The sequence below is a fragment of the Castanea sativa genome, chromosome 6 (genome assembly GCF_040712315.1).
Source record: "Castanea sativa cultivar Marrone di Chiusa Pesio chromosome 6, ASM4071231v1".
Lineage (NCBI taxonomy): Eukaryota > Viridiplantae > Streptophyta > Magnoliopsida > Fagales > Fagaceae > Castanea > Castanea sativa.
In genome coordinates, this window is record NC_134018.1 from 29854421 (window position 1) to 29872044 (window position 17624).

The following is a 17624-nucleotide window of genomic DNA, read 5'->3' on the forward strand; positions in this document are numbered from 1 at the left end:
GGATTTAGTTTTTATTTTTTTTATTTTTATAGAAAGTTTTAACTTATAGCGTCCACTCTTAATGAAAGCTCTTTATCGTTAGAACAAGACACCAATTAAGCTAACTGGAATCCACAAGTTACAAGTTATGAATTAGTTAAACAAAGAGATTTACACGATATTGCATCAAATTAAATTGGGTTTTGAATCTTATTTTACTATTTAGTGAAGAACCCAATGAGTGAATGTAGCAAAATAGTACAAAGCCCCGCTAACATTTTATAAGCCTCACTAATGAATTCAATTCCACACTCCCTTTTGCTTTTAAATCCATAGAACAATACATGACTGCCTAAAATTGTCTATAAACCAAATTCTAAGGCTATTATTTGATGAAACCCTAGAACAAAGAGAGAGGGAGAGGGAGAGTAGAGTAGGATATCCTCTATGAGCAGTTGTCCATGAGATTATGGGAGGCTACTCGTTTTTGAAAACACCTTATTGCTTTAAATAATACGTTTAAATGACCTCTTACACCAAAAGTGTGTTTGTTTAAAGGTGAAATAGCGCTTTGTTTGTTTCAATGGAAAACTTTGTGTAAAGATAGTTTTCCTTATTTTCCAGTGTTTGATAGTATAAAAAAAATATGAGTCAAAGGAAAACTATCTTTGGTCAACATAAAAAGTATGGCTTATTTTTAGAGATTGTTTTCCATTAATTTTTTTTGGAAAACAACTCTATCTCACAGTAAGCTAAATAAGGGAAGTTAGGAGGTTTTTTTTCAACTCATATAAAGTTGCTACCAAACATTGGAAAATGAGATAAATTTCTAGAAAACGATTCTTGAAAAATGACTCATTTTTTAGAAAACATCATTGTTGAAACAAACAAAGCGTAGGATGTATGAAAAACTTTAGAAAGAAAATAGGTTTGTGTATTGTTTAATTGAGAATAGAGGAAGAAAAACTTTTATGTGGGGCCTAAACATTTTCCACCTGAGTCACAAAATTTGTCTCTCCAAAATTGAGAGAAAACTAAGTGGGAGGAGTTTGACGGTGAAATGACAAAATTGCCCATGTGCAATTTAGTTCCCCCTTTTTTTTCCTTATGGTTTCCTAGGAAGTGTTGCCTCCCCTTTTTTTTTATTATTATATTTTTATTTTTATTTTCTTTTGATTTACTAAGCGTGGTGCTGTGTTTATTTTCTCCTTTCTTATGGTTTCCTTGGTAACGTTGCCTCCTTTTTTTTTTTTTTTTTTTTTTAATATAATTTTTCTTTTGATATCTTGGGCGTGGTGCTTTATGTATATATATTTTTTAACTAGAAATGATTTTTTAAAAAAATTTGGGTGATTTTTTTAAAAATTGCTTATTACTTTTTTGTTTTAATTAGTAATCATTTTATCCATTCTTTCACTTTTTTACTCCCAACCAAACAAGAAGAAGGGAAATTAATATCTTTTCTATCATTTTACTATTTTCTATCCTCCCACTTTTTCACCATTCCAACCAAACACATCCTTAAAGCTTTAGTTAGCCTTTTTCTAATGGGCTACCCATATGAGCACCTATTACGGCCGAATCATATGGTCCAATGGCAAGTTCTGTCTTCTTTTTTTTGTCTTTATTTTTCCCCTGATAGTTCGATATTTAAGGAAAAGAAATTTGAAACATTAGATGCCTCCTTTTGAGGTGCTACATACCAATTGAGCTACAAAACACTTTGGCAAGGTTTTTATTTTTAAAATAAGCATCAACGTAAATTTTTCATCCACGTATTTCTTTCATTTTGGACCAATACTTCAAGTGATATTCTCTTACAAACTCACGGCTCCTAAATTTGCAAATTTGGTATTGAGAAAGATACTTAGCAGAAAACAACGTGGTATATTTGTTCACAATAAAAAGAATGATCATGAAATTCCCTACCTTCGATCTTTGGAGCCAACAAGATATATTAACTATATATGTAAACATTTGGGCAGCATTTTTCAATAAATATATATTGATCAGTCATCAATGCTTAACGTAGTATAATATGGTGGATGCTGCTATAATGCTTGGTGTGAAATCGGTAAAATCCGGCTGTAAAGAGCTCTTTATATGTCTTTCTGTAGGGTAAAGAAGCCGGATGACCTTTTCAGCAGCAACAATCTGTTCTTCTCGTAGGCTTTCATTGTGTATCGACTCCCTGCATTGGATCATGATGCTCAGGTTATTCATACCAAGATGAAATTATAAGATTGGAAACAATGGAAAATAACTGGAGCATGCCCATTGTCTACTGAGAAAAGCCTGGTCCCTGTAATTCAGATTTCAAAAGCTTTGCACTTCTGCACTTCTATATATAGCTAATATTTCAACAAAACAACAGCAAAAACCGTACATGAGCAATGAGGCGAGCTTTGAAGGTGTGCATGCTTGGAAGAGAGCTTCAGGAATAATTGCAGAATCCAAGAGAATATTGGGGAGGGAGATGTAAGATATCTTTGCTTTATAACGAATAAACCATTCAGTTAGAAGATGGGCTCGATAAGCAACAACACAAGGCAAGCGTGCAAGCTGCATCTCCAAAGCAACTGTACCAGAAGTACATAAAGCAACCCTACTTGCCTGCAAGGTGTTCAATTCAAATTAATAACCTTAACAAGTTCTGGCTAATAAGTTTGATAAAGAATTGACATATTATCTGAATCAATTCTATGTCATCCATATAATATAGGAAGAAACTTCGTTTCAAGTTGTATCTCAAGTATCCAGACCCACACCCAGCTAGATGCCAGAGTTGGTATCATCAAGTCTAAGAAATGATGAAGCTATATCTGAGAAACCAAACACCAGCTCTGGAGAAAAGTAAGTAATGATTCACACTCCATTCTTGCATTAAGAAACAGAAATGGGATAACCAATATGCATCAATAGGATTCAACAGATAGAACTTTCTAGGAGAGAGTTCAGCTAGTTCTTGATGAACATATATCAGCTTTTTTCGCTTTTATTCTAACCAATTACATAATTGATCCATCTTAATTATCCCTGGATGCAATCACAAGATAGTAATAAATGGATCATATTTCAGGTGAGGTAATCCTCCATATTCTGCCTTAGCTATACATTTTTGACACACTAAATATTATCAACAACTATTACATAGAGAGGAGAAAAGGAGGACTTACACTAAATGCATCATATTTCAGGTGAGGTAATCCTCCTGGAATTAATATAGCAGGAACAGGCCACTTATGAACAATTCCAGTGATGTACTTCTCTACATGCTGATTCGGAGCAATGTGGATCACTGACATCAACTCAGGAAAGGAATCTTTTAATAATTCCATCGTGTTTGAAAAGATTGAAAGCATTTGTGTGACCTCTTGTAATCTGCTTCCAGGAAGCAAGCTAATGACTGTGGCTTCTGTAAAAATAAGTTACATTTAAGTTTTAATAAGGTGGTGGTGTGGATTTCAATATAAAAGAAAAGAAAAAAGAATGCACAGATGCAAGTGCACATACACACAAACACAAATATATGACGTCACAATGATTCAAGAAAAAGGATCCATATTTAATGATTTAAAAACATGGTGTCTATTAGGAGATCACGTGAGCTTTACAATTTGCAGTAATTTACTAAAAAAGTCTGTCACAGATATCACCTGATAAGAAAGTGAAGTTACACTATCAAAAAGGTTTAGGAAAAGGAACCTTAGCTTCCTAAATACACATGAGTTCCTACCTATAAATCTCTACCACTGCCCTTATTAGAAATATCAGAGACTGGTACAGCCTAGTAATAAAGTAGTAAATTTCTCTGAGATAGAGAATACAATACAAACTATTCAATAAAAATCTAGAACAACTGAGCCAGTAGATCTTTACTAAATTAATTTACCTGCAGGTATGCCATTTTTACTTCTGAAATCTTCAAAATTTCTTTCTACCTTCCATTCATGTGGTGAGGTATCCTTTCCCTAAACACAATCACTACAAGGCTTAAGAACCAAACCAACTATAAATGAAATCAATTTGAATAGCATTGACATAAATGAAATTAAAAACTCTATGGTACTTTTGTCAACAATGAAATTAAAAAGTGTTTTGGAAATACGTGTGGGTTAAAAAGTGTTGTGGAAATACGTGTTATGGTATTTAAACATTGAAAACTATTGTTTAAACAACAGTACCAAACACTCCCTAAAAATATATCTAACTAATCCAATATGTGAAAGCCATCCAGACCCCGTACAGTCCACTTACAATCAAAAGAAAAATTCATACCAAATTCAACTCCAAAAGATCCTCCAGAATGGGGTGACCCACAAAGGTTGCAGCCAAGCCATTTGATTTGCAAACTTCTTCCTCATTTGGAAGTATGCACAATACTAGATCCACAAATTCAGCTAGGCCTTTGAGTCTTGCTTCACCCCCTTTCCATGCCCAGAATGAAGGTGCTACATAATGGAAGTGTACAGGACCATCCAATCCTTGCTGACTGTAATTAGCTGCAAAAAGGATCCCCCAATTTTCCTACACCATACTTATGATATAAGCAACATGCTAATAATGATTAAAACTCCAGGATGCTGGGTGCACATTACCCCGCAACTGCTTTAGGAGACGAAATGAGAACCCCTTTGAGTCCACTGTTACAACAACATGAGGTTGAAACAGAAAAGCAGCCTCCATCGTTTCCTTCAGCCTCAACTGACATTTCACAAGTTGCAGTATTAAAATCAAGGGTAGGATGCACAAAGGCTTTCCCTCACAATACAAGATACATATTAAAGTAAAAAGACCAAATTAGCATGAGTGTCCATTAAGAAGCTATTATATTGCTCATTACTCACTCTGAATTTATTAAGATGTGGCAACAACTCCCATATTCCCATCACTGCAATATCCTCCATAGGAAAAAGGGATATTAATCCTTGCCTTGACATCATGGACCTGAACAGATACAGCAGCGTAATCTCTTAAAGGGAATTCATATAGAATACAGTAAGAAAAGAGATGACAGGTACCTATGGTGTTTCTCCTTTATAAAAGTTATAAATTTATAATAATTTTGCAACTATATAGTCTGTATTGCCAACAAACTGAAAGAATACTTTGTCAAACTTCATTGAAGGATAAACACTAAATCATGATATACAACAAAATGCATAGATATTATCTCCATTTTTTTTTCATGGAAAATCTTTTTAACAATTACAATATGCTGCTAATCTCAGAGCTCGAAACCTTTCTCCCCCTAGACCCTAAAACACTTTTTGCATGGAAAAGTGTCAATTCAGCTACAAGACCCTTGGCATTAAGACATGAAACATAGAGAGCTATATATATATATATATATATATATATATGAAAGAAATATCTTCTGAAAAACTATATATCAAATGAAAAATGTGGGAAAGTAATAGCTTACCCTCCCACACCAGAAAATCGGATAGGAAGTGGACAGAGCTTCTTTAAAGATACCATGAGACGGGAACCAATGGAATCCCCAGAAACCTCTCCCGAAACTATGAAGACTCTCAACTCCCCATCTTTTGTAGCCATATCCAATACAGATCTGCCTGAGGCTGATATATATCTCCTCATCAGACTTGAGAACCGCACATCATTCCCGCTGTTCGGTTTCCACATTGTTCTGAACAACATTTCCAAACCCTCCCTGACCCTCGTCATTATGCACACAAAACAAGAGTCATTCTAAAATCCTTCATACCACCAAGAAAAACTGAAAAAAGTATTTATTATATCACCCAAAAATAAAAATAGCAATAATAATTTCAAGGATTATATTTTCTTCTTCCTTATAGATCTAATTTCAAGAAAATATAGCTGCATGACTCAAACACAGAACTTCCAAATGAAATTTTAGGAACCAAAAGAAAGAGAAAAAGAATTAACTTGAGCTACCATTCAAAAGTTGAGTCTTTTACATATAAGTATCAGTACACCAAAGCAAAATGAAGATAAAATCCTTTCATTTTGTTCTGGGCATAAACATTATGATTAGAAGAAAAAAAAAAATCCAACAATTCAGCTTCGGATATTTAGTTTACAAAATAAAGAGAAAGGAAGGAACTTACAGTTGAAGACAAGACAAGTTCTGTGAGTTGAGGTTGAGGCAGGCAGCAAATGGGTTTCCTCAATCTCGTACAATTTTGGCACAGCAAGAAGGAAGTTCTCCAGGGTCTACATGAGCCGGAGTTTTAAGCTAAACGTTGTCGTTCTGGAACTATGAATGGTATTGTCTACTAATAGATTGTCTTGTAGTTTTATCGCAGCTTAAGGATATTTTTGGACTAAAAAAATGAGAAATTCAAATAGAGGAAGCTGCATGCTTAGAGGCTTTTCTATTTTTTGAGTAACAGTTAATTTAGAGCATTTATTATAATTTAGAATTACTACATTTTCTAATCACAAAAAAATCTAAGAGTGTAATGAGTATTATGTGTGGTGAAATAATTTTTCATCACACCCCTAGGGTTTTTTTTGTGATTGAAAATTGTATTAATCTCAAATTATAATAAATACTTTAAATTAACCCTTACTCAAAAAATAGAAAAACTTTTGAGCACTCACGTGAGTGCGTGCTCAGAGGCTAGTCCATATTACTAATAACATAATTCTTTATTTGGGTTTTATAATTTTGTGTACTAAAATACTCTCAAATTCATATGTTTAAAAAGATTAAATAGTAAGGTTAAATATGTAAAGGTATTAATTTAAACACTCCTGAATTTTAGATACTTGTCTATATCCCTTAAAATTAGGCACTTCCATCTCTCCTTATTCCTTCTTACTCAAGATTTTAAAATTAGGCACTTCCATTTTTGCTTATTCCTTCTTACTCAAGCTTTGAAAGAATAAGTATTTCATTTTGCAATGACATATTTTCAAGTTTGACAAAATAGGTATCATAAGAGTTTCCCATGCTTTTGACGTAGCAACATAGTAATTTATATCACCTAAATATGCAATTTGTAAAAATGTAGCTTTATTCAGGATAAATAGGTGAGAATTATCACCTAAAGCTGCAAAATTATATTAAGGACATTGAATTATTTGTGAGTACATAATCTATATCACCCAAAGCTCCAAAATTATCACCACCAAATGTATGTGGATTACATAAAATAGATTATTGTTAATATCTAGTTATATGTTCTCAAATCGTTCAAGGTTTGTTATTTTTCTTGGCCTGCATACTTTGAACTTGAATCTCCAGCACTTGAAGCAGCAACTATTGAATCTCCAGCACTTGAAGCAGCAACCCTAGCAATTTATTTAATTGTTAGGTTTGATTAAAATTGATTAGTAGCTAATTTTGAGTCTAATATCAATGTCTCACAAAGCTGGAAATAGGATTAAGGCTTGGTTGATATAAAAGAAAATTTAAATAGTATTAATTTCTTACAACACCATGAATAGCGTTTGAGAAGTCCACATATTCTCTAAGTTTAATATCAAGCGATATAATCTTTTCTTTGGTGTATCTATTTTTTTAACCCAAGCCCAAAAGTTATGGATTTGTTGAAAAGCATATTGTTTTTTTGAACCCGAGCCCAAATGTTTATCTTCAGTTCAGTTATCTTTATCACAATAAATTTAAAGATACACGCATAAACTTTTGAAGTACGCATAAACCGCAAATTAAAATTAATGAAATTTTCAACATTAAAAAGAAAAAGAAAAAAGAAGAAGAAGAAGCACTACACGCATAAATATTAGACATGAAAAACACTGCACAGATTGTAGTAGCCTTCAACCACCACAACTTAGTATTTTCTACAAAATTAAGATTATTTTACATATACCACACCCAAGATCCATAGGACCATAGTAAAAAAATACCAAAAACAGAGTATATGCTAATATATCACTTTAGCTCCAAGTCATGGATCCTTAAACTCTCTAAGGCACTCTTCCTCTTCATTAGGGTTGTCTCAAATTCTGAATGCTTGAAAATTGCAAACTCAATATCACTTACAGCATCAATTAAAAAAATATACTAAGTAAAAATAAAAATAAAAAAAATAACAAAATGACAATTATTCGTATTGACTTACCTCAGGGCTGTAAAATGTACATCCGGTGGAATCTTTAGCTTTTCTCATAAAAAAGAATGCATTTGAAGATGGTAGGAAAGATAGGAGGGTCTTATGTAATTCTTCTTCTTCTTCTTTAATCCCTCTGAAGTCATTATCTTAGTCAACCAATGCACCCCTTAGGCAAGTCCTTCAAATAAGAATATATATCATAAAGTTTAAAAATGCATATAAAACCAAAGTAATGGTAAGTGTTCACAGTGAGCCAAATTAACACCAATCAGATTTGTTGATCTACAAACTGAAACTTGTATACAGAAGAATCACCAAAACTCTTTATCTCAAATTCATTCTCTTTAACACAATTTTTTTGATTTTGTAAATGTAATACATGACACACATATGACATAACATAAAATAAAATGTATATACTTGAATTCAAAGCCAATAGCCAAAAAAAGAAGGTTTAAAAAAAAAAAAAGCACACCCACACACACAAAACCTGTAAAAACCCATACCCCTAAACACTCACCCCACCAATTAACCCCCTTGGCTGGAACTTAAATTCTGCTCCCATATTTGTGCAATGATGAAATCCCAAAGCAGCCTCCATTACGGGCTTATGACCATATCAAATTAGCCACTATGAACACTAACCAAGAATCCTCCATAGCCCACAAACTGTTGTCAACCTCTCTATTCAATTAAATGTTTGAAACTTTTTTTTTAGAATGAATTAAATGTTTGAAACTTGAAAGGGTGGAGAGCTATATATTTTGATAACGCTTTAAGTTGGGATAGATTTTTAACTTCTTTCAGCTTTTTTAGTAAGTAGTAATCCGAAATTCTTGTTAAAGATCTAAACGTAGTTTTTTTTTAAAAGAATTTGAATTTCAAAAGATATATATATGTTGCATATTTTTAACTTCCTTAAGTTTTTTTAGTAGTAGTTCTCTGAATATTATGAATTTGTTTTTAACTTCAGTTTATTTAGCTGTAGTTATCCAAAAGTTTTGTTAAATATTTGAAAGTAGGGGTTTTTTTTTTTGGGATAAATTTGAACGTGGAGTTTTTGATAGAAGTTTAATGTGGGTTTGAATGTGGTATTTGAAATTTTTTGGATTTCTTTTGGATATGATTAATTTCTACTTTTTAGTATATTTTTTTCTTAAAAAAAAAAAAGAGATTTAAGGGGAAAAAAAAAAGCCAAACGTGAGATGAGATTAAGGGAAACTGGGTATTGAAAAAAAAAAAAGGTTAAGACTTGAAAAAGGAAGGAAAAAAAATGAAGAAAAAAAAAGTGTAAACATAGAGTAATGATTGGAGTTTTTTTTTTTTTTTTTGAGAAAATTTCAACCTATGGCGTCTGCATTTGATGGTAGCTCTTTATCATCAGATCAAGACACCAATCAGTTTTTGGTGTAGGCGAGAATTGAACCCCAGATCTCTTATACAACCATCAGAGACTTATATACCAATCGGTTTTTGGTGTAGGCTTGAAGTTAAATGTGAGAGTTAAATATTGCCTATTTTGTAGGCAAGGTATAGGTGAGAGTTAAAGATGTATTTTTATTATGTTATCCTCAAGCTTTTTATTTTAAAAATCTAATTTATAAGTGAATAAATTAATTTAAAATTTAATAGAAGAGTGGTCCTATTTTTTAGGCAATATTTTAGTGGGAGTTAAAGTTGCATTTTTACTGGATTGTTTATTAGTTTTGTCTCTACTTAAGCATATGACTATAGGAACATTTTTGAACTAAAAAATGAGGAATCCAAATAGGGGAAGTCCCTTAAATAGTAACTAGTCTCATCACACGCGCTTCGCGCGTGTGATGAGACTTTTCTTTTTTAGTGGTCCTATTTTGTAGAAAAAAACTGTATTTAATTATTTTATATACATATATATGATTTTTATTTTAAAAATCTAATTTATAAGTAAATAAATCAATTTAAAAATAATAGGAGAGTGGTCCTATTTTTTAGGCAATATTTTAGTAGGAGTTGGAGTTGCATTTTTACCAGATTGTCCTTTAGTTTTGTCTCTACTTAAACATAAGACTGTAGGGGCATCTTTAAACTAAAAAAATGAGTTTTTACCGGATTGTCCTTTAGTTTTGTCTCTATTTAAACATAGGACTACAGGGACATTTTTGAACTAAAAAAATAGGAATCTAAACAGGGGAAGCCCCTTAAATAGTAGTATAGATATAGACTAGCCTCATCACACGCGCTTCGCACGTGTGATGAGGGTTTTTTTTTTTTTTTAAGTGGTCCTATTTTGTAGAAAAAAAATTGTATTTATTTTATTTTATATATATATATAATTTTTATTTTGAAAATCTAATTTATAAGTGAATATATCAATTTAAAAATTAATAGGAGAGTGGTTCTATTTTTTAGGCAATGTCTTAGGGGGAGTTAGAGTTGTATTTTACCAAATTGTCCTTTAATTTTGTCTCTACTTAAATATAGGGGTGTAAGGGCAATGCTATTATTTAAGAGTCCAAATCTTCTGTCCCACTTTTCCTGCTCCACTCTATACTCCATCAATAAAAACTTGCAACGTGGTCACTTAACTAATTAAATACTACTATTAATTAATAACAGTAGCATTAATAAGTCAATAATGATAGTATTTAATTAATTAGGTGAACATGTGGTGAGTTTTTATTGGTGGAGTATAGAGTGGAACAGGAAAAATAGGACAGAAGATTTTGATTCAGGGGCTTTCCCTGTTTAGATTCCTCATTTTTTAGTTAAAAAATGCCTCTACATCTCTATATTTAAGTAGAGACAAAACTAAAGGACAATCTAATAAAAATGCAACTCTAACTCTTACTAAAACATTGCCTAAAAGATAAGACCACTCTCTTTTTAATTTTCAAATTGATTTATTCACTAATAAATTAGATTTTCAAAATAAGAATTATATATATATATATATATATATATAAAATAAAAAACACAGTTTTTTTTTTCTACAAAATAGGATTACTAACAAAAAAAAAAAAAAGACTCATTGCACGCGTGAAGCGCGTGTGATGAAGCTAGTAGATAATATTATATATATACTAGCCTCATCACACGCGCTTCGCGCTTGTGATGAGGCTTTTTTTTAGCCAAAAGAAAAAACTCTGTATTTTTATTTTATATATAGTACAAAAATATATATATATATATATATCTATATATAATTTTTATTTTGAGAATCTAATTTATAAGTGGATAAAGAAATTTGAAAATTAACTGGAGAGTTATCCTATTTTTTAGGCAATATTTTAGTAAGAGTTAGAGTTGCATTTTTACCAAATTGTCTTTTAGTTTTGTTTCTACTTAAACATAGGGTTGTAAGGGTATTTTTAAACTAAAAAATGAGGAATCCAAACAAGGAAAGCCCCTTAAATAATAGTAAGCCTCTTAAATAATAGTATAGATATATATAATATACTAGCATTATGCCCGTGTGATGCACAGCTTAATCAAAATTCATATGTAAATAATTTTATAATTAATTTACTTAAAATTAAATAATAAAATGGAAAATAAAAATAAATGAATATTTTTCTTTTAAGTTATATAATGAATGTGTATTGTGCGAGACTAAAATAATAATAATAATACCCAAAATAAGATGAATGTTTTTTTTGTGAAGTTAATTATATATTAATGATGGTGTTGGCTTCAAAAAAAATCAACTAAACAAAATGATGGCGCTGCAATCCATTTATTTTGGAGATAGGATGTTATTTACTCTTAATAATAAAAGGATTAGATGAAGAATTTGGATTGTAATCCAATTTATCAACTTAGAAATTATAGAAGAAGAAGATAAGAACAAAAAAATATATATATCTTTTTTTAATAAAAGAAAGTACAAAAATTTCCGTATGATGCATAGGGCTTAACGAAGAATTGCATGTAAACTGAAAATAAGAAAATATTTCTTAGTTTCATTGAAATTAAATAATAAAATAGATAATAAAAATAAATTATTATTTTCCGTTTTTTTTTGGAAGTGAAGTACTCTTTTAGTTTAAGTTAAAACATAAAAAACCACAATATACACACAGATATAAATGAAAATGCCTAAGATTGAATATATAAATGCAATCCATAAAATAATTTAAGACATGGTTTAGTAAAAGATTCAATTAAAAAAAATTATAATAAAATGTTTTCTATAAATCTAATATTGAAAAAACTTATTTCATTTAAATATTTTATATGGTTCCAAAGAGATTTTATCTCTAACCTAATTCCTCCTCAAAAAAAAAAAAAAAATCTCTAACCTAATTAATTTCATTAAATTAGAGAATTAATGGTCCTCTTCCTCATCTTGTTCTTCCTCCTAATCATTGGATCAAGCTTGTGGCGATTGTGTTGCATTGTTTATATTGGGAACTACTTGAGTTCATTAAAAAAAAAAAAAAAATCAAACTCGGCTTATTTGTACTATTTTTCAAATTCAAATATTTTTTTTTCTTTTCCTCTTCCTCACACCCAAAAATAAATAAATAAATAAATAAAACAAAATAAAAGAAGGGTGGGTATACCTGACTCATATGGTAAAATCCCATATCCGAAAATTGGTTCAAAGAATCAAAGATTCAAAGGTTTTAGTGCTCATAATCCCACCACCACTATTCTCTGTCAACGTATTCTTGTTCTTCGAGTTGATTACTGTTATGAGCCATTGCATTGCATTTTATAGATTTTTGTGTTGGGCGAAGTTAATCAGCTTTTTTTGTGGGGGTGAGCTCACATAATGACAGGAGTACTAAATAGCTTAGTGTATAGGAATATTAGTAGATCTGGGATTTGAGAAGACAATAACTTGATATGAACAAAAAAGAAGTAGATAACTTGATATCAACAAAAAAGGAAAAAGGAGCTTATCTAATCAAGAAGTTTAGGTATACTTTATCCCAAAAAAATAGTTAATGTTATTAGCTACAAAAAAGAAATAAATTTATAAATTTTTACGTGAAACAGGTGAAGTAGAGTGAAGTAGCTTTTTTTTTTTTTTTTTTTTTAAGATAAACTACTAAAAAATTCTTATGTGAGGTGAAGTAGTTTTTCTTTTACGTGAAGTAGTTTTTTTTTTTAATAAACTAATTAATGATAAGAATTAATTAGAATCCTCATGGGATAAACTACTTAATGATAAGAATGAATTTTTAGTTCTTTAAAAATCTAAAAATTTAATAAAATTTATGCAAATTGGTAAAGACACTTGGTGCAACCACGGCGTCTAACCCGAACTTTGATATGAACAAAAAGAAGTAAATAACTTGATATGAACAAAAAGAAAAAGGAGCTTATTTAATCAAGAAGTTTAGGTATATTTTATTCCAAAAAAATAGTTAATCTTATTAGCTACAAATAATGAATAAATTTATAAATTTTTACGTGAAACAGGTGAAGTAGAGTAAAGTAGCTTTTTTTTTTTTTTTTTAAGATAAACTGCTAAAAAATTCTTACGTGAGCTCAAGTAGTTTTTCTTTTACGTGAAGTAGTGTTTTTTAGATAAACTAATTAATGATAAGAATGAATTAGAATCCTCATGAGATAAACTGCTAAGTGATAAGAATGAATTTTTAGTTCTTTAAAAATTCTAAAAATTTAATAAATTTTTTGCAATTTGGTGAAGACACTTGGCGCAATCACAGCGTCTAAACTCAACTTTTATTATATAAAGAAAATAACTTGATATGAACAAAAAAGAAGTAGATAACATGATATGAACAAAAAGAAAAAGGAGCTTATTTAATCAAGAAGTTTAGGTATACATTATACCAAAAAAATAGTTAATGTTATTAGCTACAAAAAAGAAATAAATTTATAAATTTTTACATGAAACAGGTGAAGGAGAGTGAAGTAGCCTCTTTTTTTTTTTTCTTTTTTTTAAAGATAAACTACTAAAAAAATTCTTACGTGAGGTGAAGTAGTTTATTATTATTATTATTATTATTATTATTATTATTATTATTAAGATTAACTAATTAATGATAAGAATGAATTAGAATCCTCATGAGATAAACCACTTAATGATAAGAATGAATTTATAAGTTCTTTAAAAATCTAAAAATTTAATAAAATTTCTGCAATTTGGTGAAGACACTTGGCACAACCACAACATCTAAGCCCAACTTTGATATGAACAAAAAGAAGTAGATAACTTGATATGAACAAAAAAAGAAGAAGCTTATCTAATCAAGAAGTTTAGGTATACTTTATCCCAAAAAAATAGTTAATGTTATTAGCTACAAAAAATGAATAAATTTATAAATTTTTACGTGAAACAGGTGAAGTTGAGTGAAGTAGTTTTTTATTTTTAGAAAAACTAATTAATGATAAGATTAAATTAGAATCCTTATGAGATAAACTGCTTAATGATAAGAATGAATTTTTAGTTCTTTAAAATCTAAAAATTTAATAAAATTTCTGTACGTAATTTCGTGAAGACACTTGGCGCAACCATGACGTCTAAGCCCAACTTTTATTATATATAATGTAATATGATATATATATATATATATATATATACATAGACACACACACTAGCTTGCGTGTGCAATAAGGTTTTTTTTTTTTTTTGGTAGAAAAAAAAAGTTTGTTTAAAAAAAAAATTATATATATATAATTTTTATTTTAAAAATCTAATTTATAAGTGGATAAAGTAATTTGAAAATTAACAGGAAAGTGGTCCTATTTTTTAGGCAATATTTTAGTGGGTGTTAGAGTTGTATTTTTACTAGATTGTTCTGTAGTTTTATCTCTACTTAAACATAGGGGTATAGGGGTATTTTTGAACTAAAAAAATGAGGAATTCAAACAGGAGAAGCCCCTTAAATAATAGTACTAGCCTCTGAGCACGCGCTCATACACGTGCTCAATGGCTTTTTTTATTTTTTTAGTAAATATTAATAATTTGCATTTATTATAAATTGAAATTATTACACATTTACCAATCACAAAAAGACCTAGGAGTATGATGAGTGTTATGCATTTGTACCAAATATTAACACTCATCACACTCCTAGTTTTTTAGTGATTGGAAAATGTATAATAATTTCAATTTATAATGAATGCAAATTAGTAATATTTACCAAAAAAATAAAAGAACCTCCGAGTACTCGCGTGAGCGTGTGCTCAAATGCTAGTTTTGTTGAAGGAAATGCTTTAGGTTCCATGTTTCTTTAATTTTTTTTTTTTTTATGAATATGTTTCCTTAATTTTTGGAGTTGTTGTTGTTGTTGTTTTTTGGCAATTATTTTCTCAAATAAATAAAAAATACTTATGGCAGTTATTAATTTTTGTTTAATCCTAAAATTTAGCCACTTACTACACATCCATAACAAAATTTATAAAGAGTCTAAATTTAAATTTAGCAACTACTTTTAAGCACTTTTTGTAATGTAAAGTGGGCAACCTGGGTCGTTTTTTTGACGGGTAATTCTAGCGTACCCCCTTTTTTTTTGGGGGGTATGGTACCCACTAGTAGTCAACCTGCTATACCAGGTTACCAAAATATCACATTTGATGGTACCATCTTCATATTGTGTAGTACTAATATCACATGTAACTGTACTTTTGTCACATTCGGTAGTTCCCTTATTTTTTCTCACATTTGATAGTATCATCCTCACATTGTGCAGTACCAACATCACATGTGACTGTACTTTTGTCACATTCGAAGGTTCCATTTTCTTTTTCTCACATTTGATGGTACCATCCTCACATTGCGCAGTACCATCATCACATGTGATTATACTTTTGTCACATTCGATGGTTCCTTTATTTTTTTCTCACATTTAATGGTACCATTCTCACATTGTGTAGTACCAATATCACATGTGACTGTATTTTTGTCACATTCGATGGTTTCTTTATTTTTTCTTTACATTTGATGGTATCATCTTCACATTGCACAGTACCAATATCACATGTGACTGTACTTTTGTCACATTCGACGGTTCCCTTTTTTTTTTCTCACATTTGATGGTACCATCCTCACATTGCGCAGTATCATCATCACATGTGATTATACTTTTGTCACATTCGATGGTTCCTTTATTTTTTCTCACATTTGATGGTACCATCCTCACATTGTGTAGTACCAATATCACATGTGACTGTATTTTTGTCACATTCGATGGTTTCTTTATTTTTTTCTCACATTTGATGGTATCATCTTCACATTACGCAGTACCAACATCACATGTGACTATACTTTTGTCACATTCGATGGTTCCCTTATTTTTTTTTTCTTACATTTTATAGTACCATCCTCACATTGTGCAGTACCAACATCACATGTGACTGTACTTTTGTCACATTCAAAGGTTCCATTTTTTTTTTCACATTTGATGGTTCCTTTATTTTTTCTCACATTTGATGGTACCATCCTCACATTGTGTAGTACCAATATCACATGTGACTATACTTTTGTTACATTCGGTGGTTCCCTTATTTTTTTCTCACATTTTATGGTACCATCCTCACATTGTGTAGTACCAACATCATATTTGATTGTAATTTTGTCACATTCGGTGGTTCCCTTATTTTTTTCTCACATTTTATGGTACCATCCTCACATTGTGTAGTACCAACATCATATTTTATTGTAATTTTGTCATATTCAATGGTTCTCTTATTTTTTTCTCATATTTTATAGTATCATCCTCACATTGCGCAGTACCAACATCACACGTGACTGCACTTTTGTCACATTCGGTAGTTCCCTTATTTTTTTCTCACATTTTATGGTATCATCCTCACATTGCGTAGTACCAACATTACCTGTGACTATTTTTTTTGTTATATTTGATGGTTCCCTTGCACTTTTTTATCACATTTTATAGTACCAGCCTCATATTTCGTAATACCAACATCACATATGACTGTACTAACATCACATTTGACTGTACTAACATCACATATGACTGTACTTTTATCCACTGGTGGAGCCAAAGGGGGGTGAGGGGGGCACCTGCCCCTCCTGACTCCTAATTTTTTTTTTTTTTTTTTTTTTTGTATTAGTAGTCACATGAAAAAAAAAAAAAAAGCTTCTACTTGTTGAAACTTGAAAGTGACCAAACCACCTATTTCACTATTTTTGTTTTTTTTTATATCATTATTTACATCATTGTTACTATTTATGATACTTTTCACAGCAATTTATCTTTAAATGATGCTAGAGATATTACAAATTTTACTACTTATGTCTTACAAATTAGCATGTCACCAATCACAAAAAATAATTTAAAACATTTATTCCTTATATTTTTTAAGTAACACTAATCATATTTTTACTCCATCAGTTTGTAAATTTTTTAGTAGCTATGAATTGTTTGTTTTTGTTTATTTATTTTAATAATATGAAATATATTCATATTTGCTTACAATTTTTTATTTATTTTGTTATTATTGTTGATTAATGTTTATTAGATAAATTTCACTTTTAATATCGTCTTTTAATTTTGCCCCCTCTAGACTAAAATCCTAGCTTCGCCACTGCTTTTATCACATTCATAATTCTCTTATTTTTTTCTCATATTTGAAGGTACTATCCTCACATTATGC

General features: G+C 30.2%; 1 protein-coding gene across 3 annotated transcripts; it reads right to left on the reverse strand.

Moving 5' to 3' along the window:
* Window positions 1–1909: 1909 nt before the first annotated feature.
* On the reverse strand, window positions 1910–6209 carry LOC142638578 (putative lipid-A-disaccharide synthase, mitochondrial). 3 transcript variants are annotated; one of them, XM_075812614.1, is made up of 9 exons: window positions 6075–6209; window positions 5405–5653; window positions 4827–4926; window positions 4578–4683; window positions 4258–4481; window positions 3872–3950; window positions 3156–3394; window positions 2366–2592; window positions 1910–2170 (listed from the first exon to the last, which is right to left on the reverse strand). In XM_075812614.1, the coding sequence occupies exons 2-9, from the start codon at window positions 5638–5640 to the stop codon at window positions 1996–1998; spliced, it is 1386 nt and encodes a 461-aa protein (XP_075668729.1). In that variant the 5' UTR covers window positions 5641–5653; window positions 6075–6209; the 3' UTR covers window positions 1910–1995. The 3 variants fall into 3 exon arrangements, with proteins under 3 accessions (XP_075668729.1, XP_075668728.1, XP_075668730.1); XM_075812613.1 differs by having other exon boundaries at window positions 5405–5719; XM_075812615.1 differs by lacking the exon at window positions 6075–6209 and having other exon boundaries at window positions 5458–5587.
* Window positions 6210–17624: the final 11415 nt, after the last annotated feature.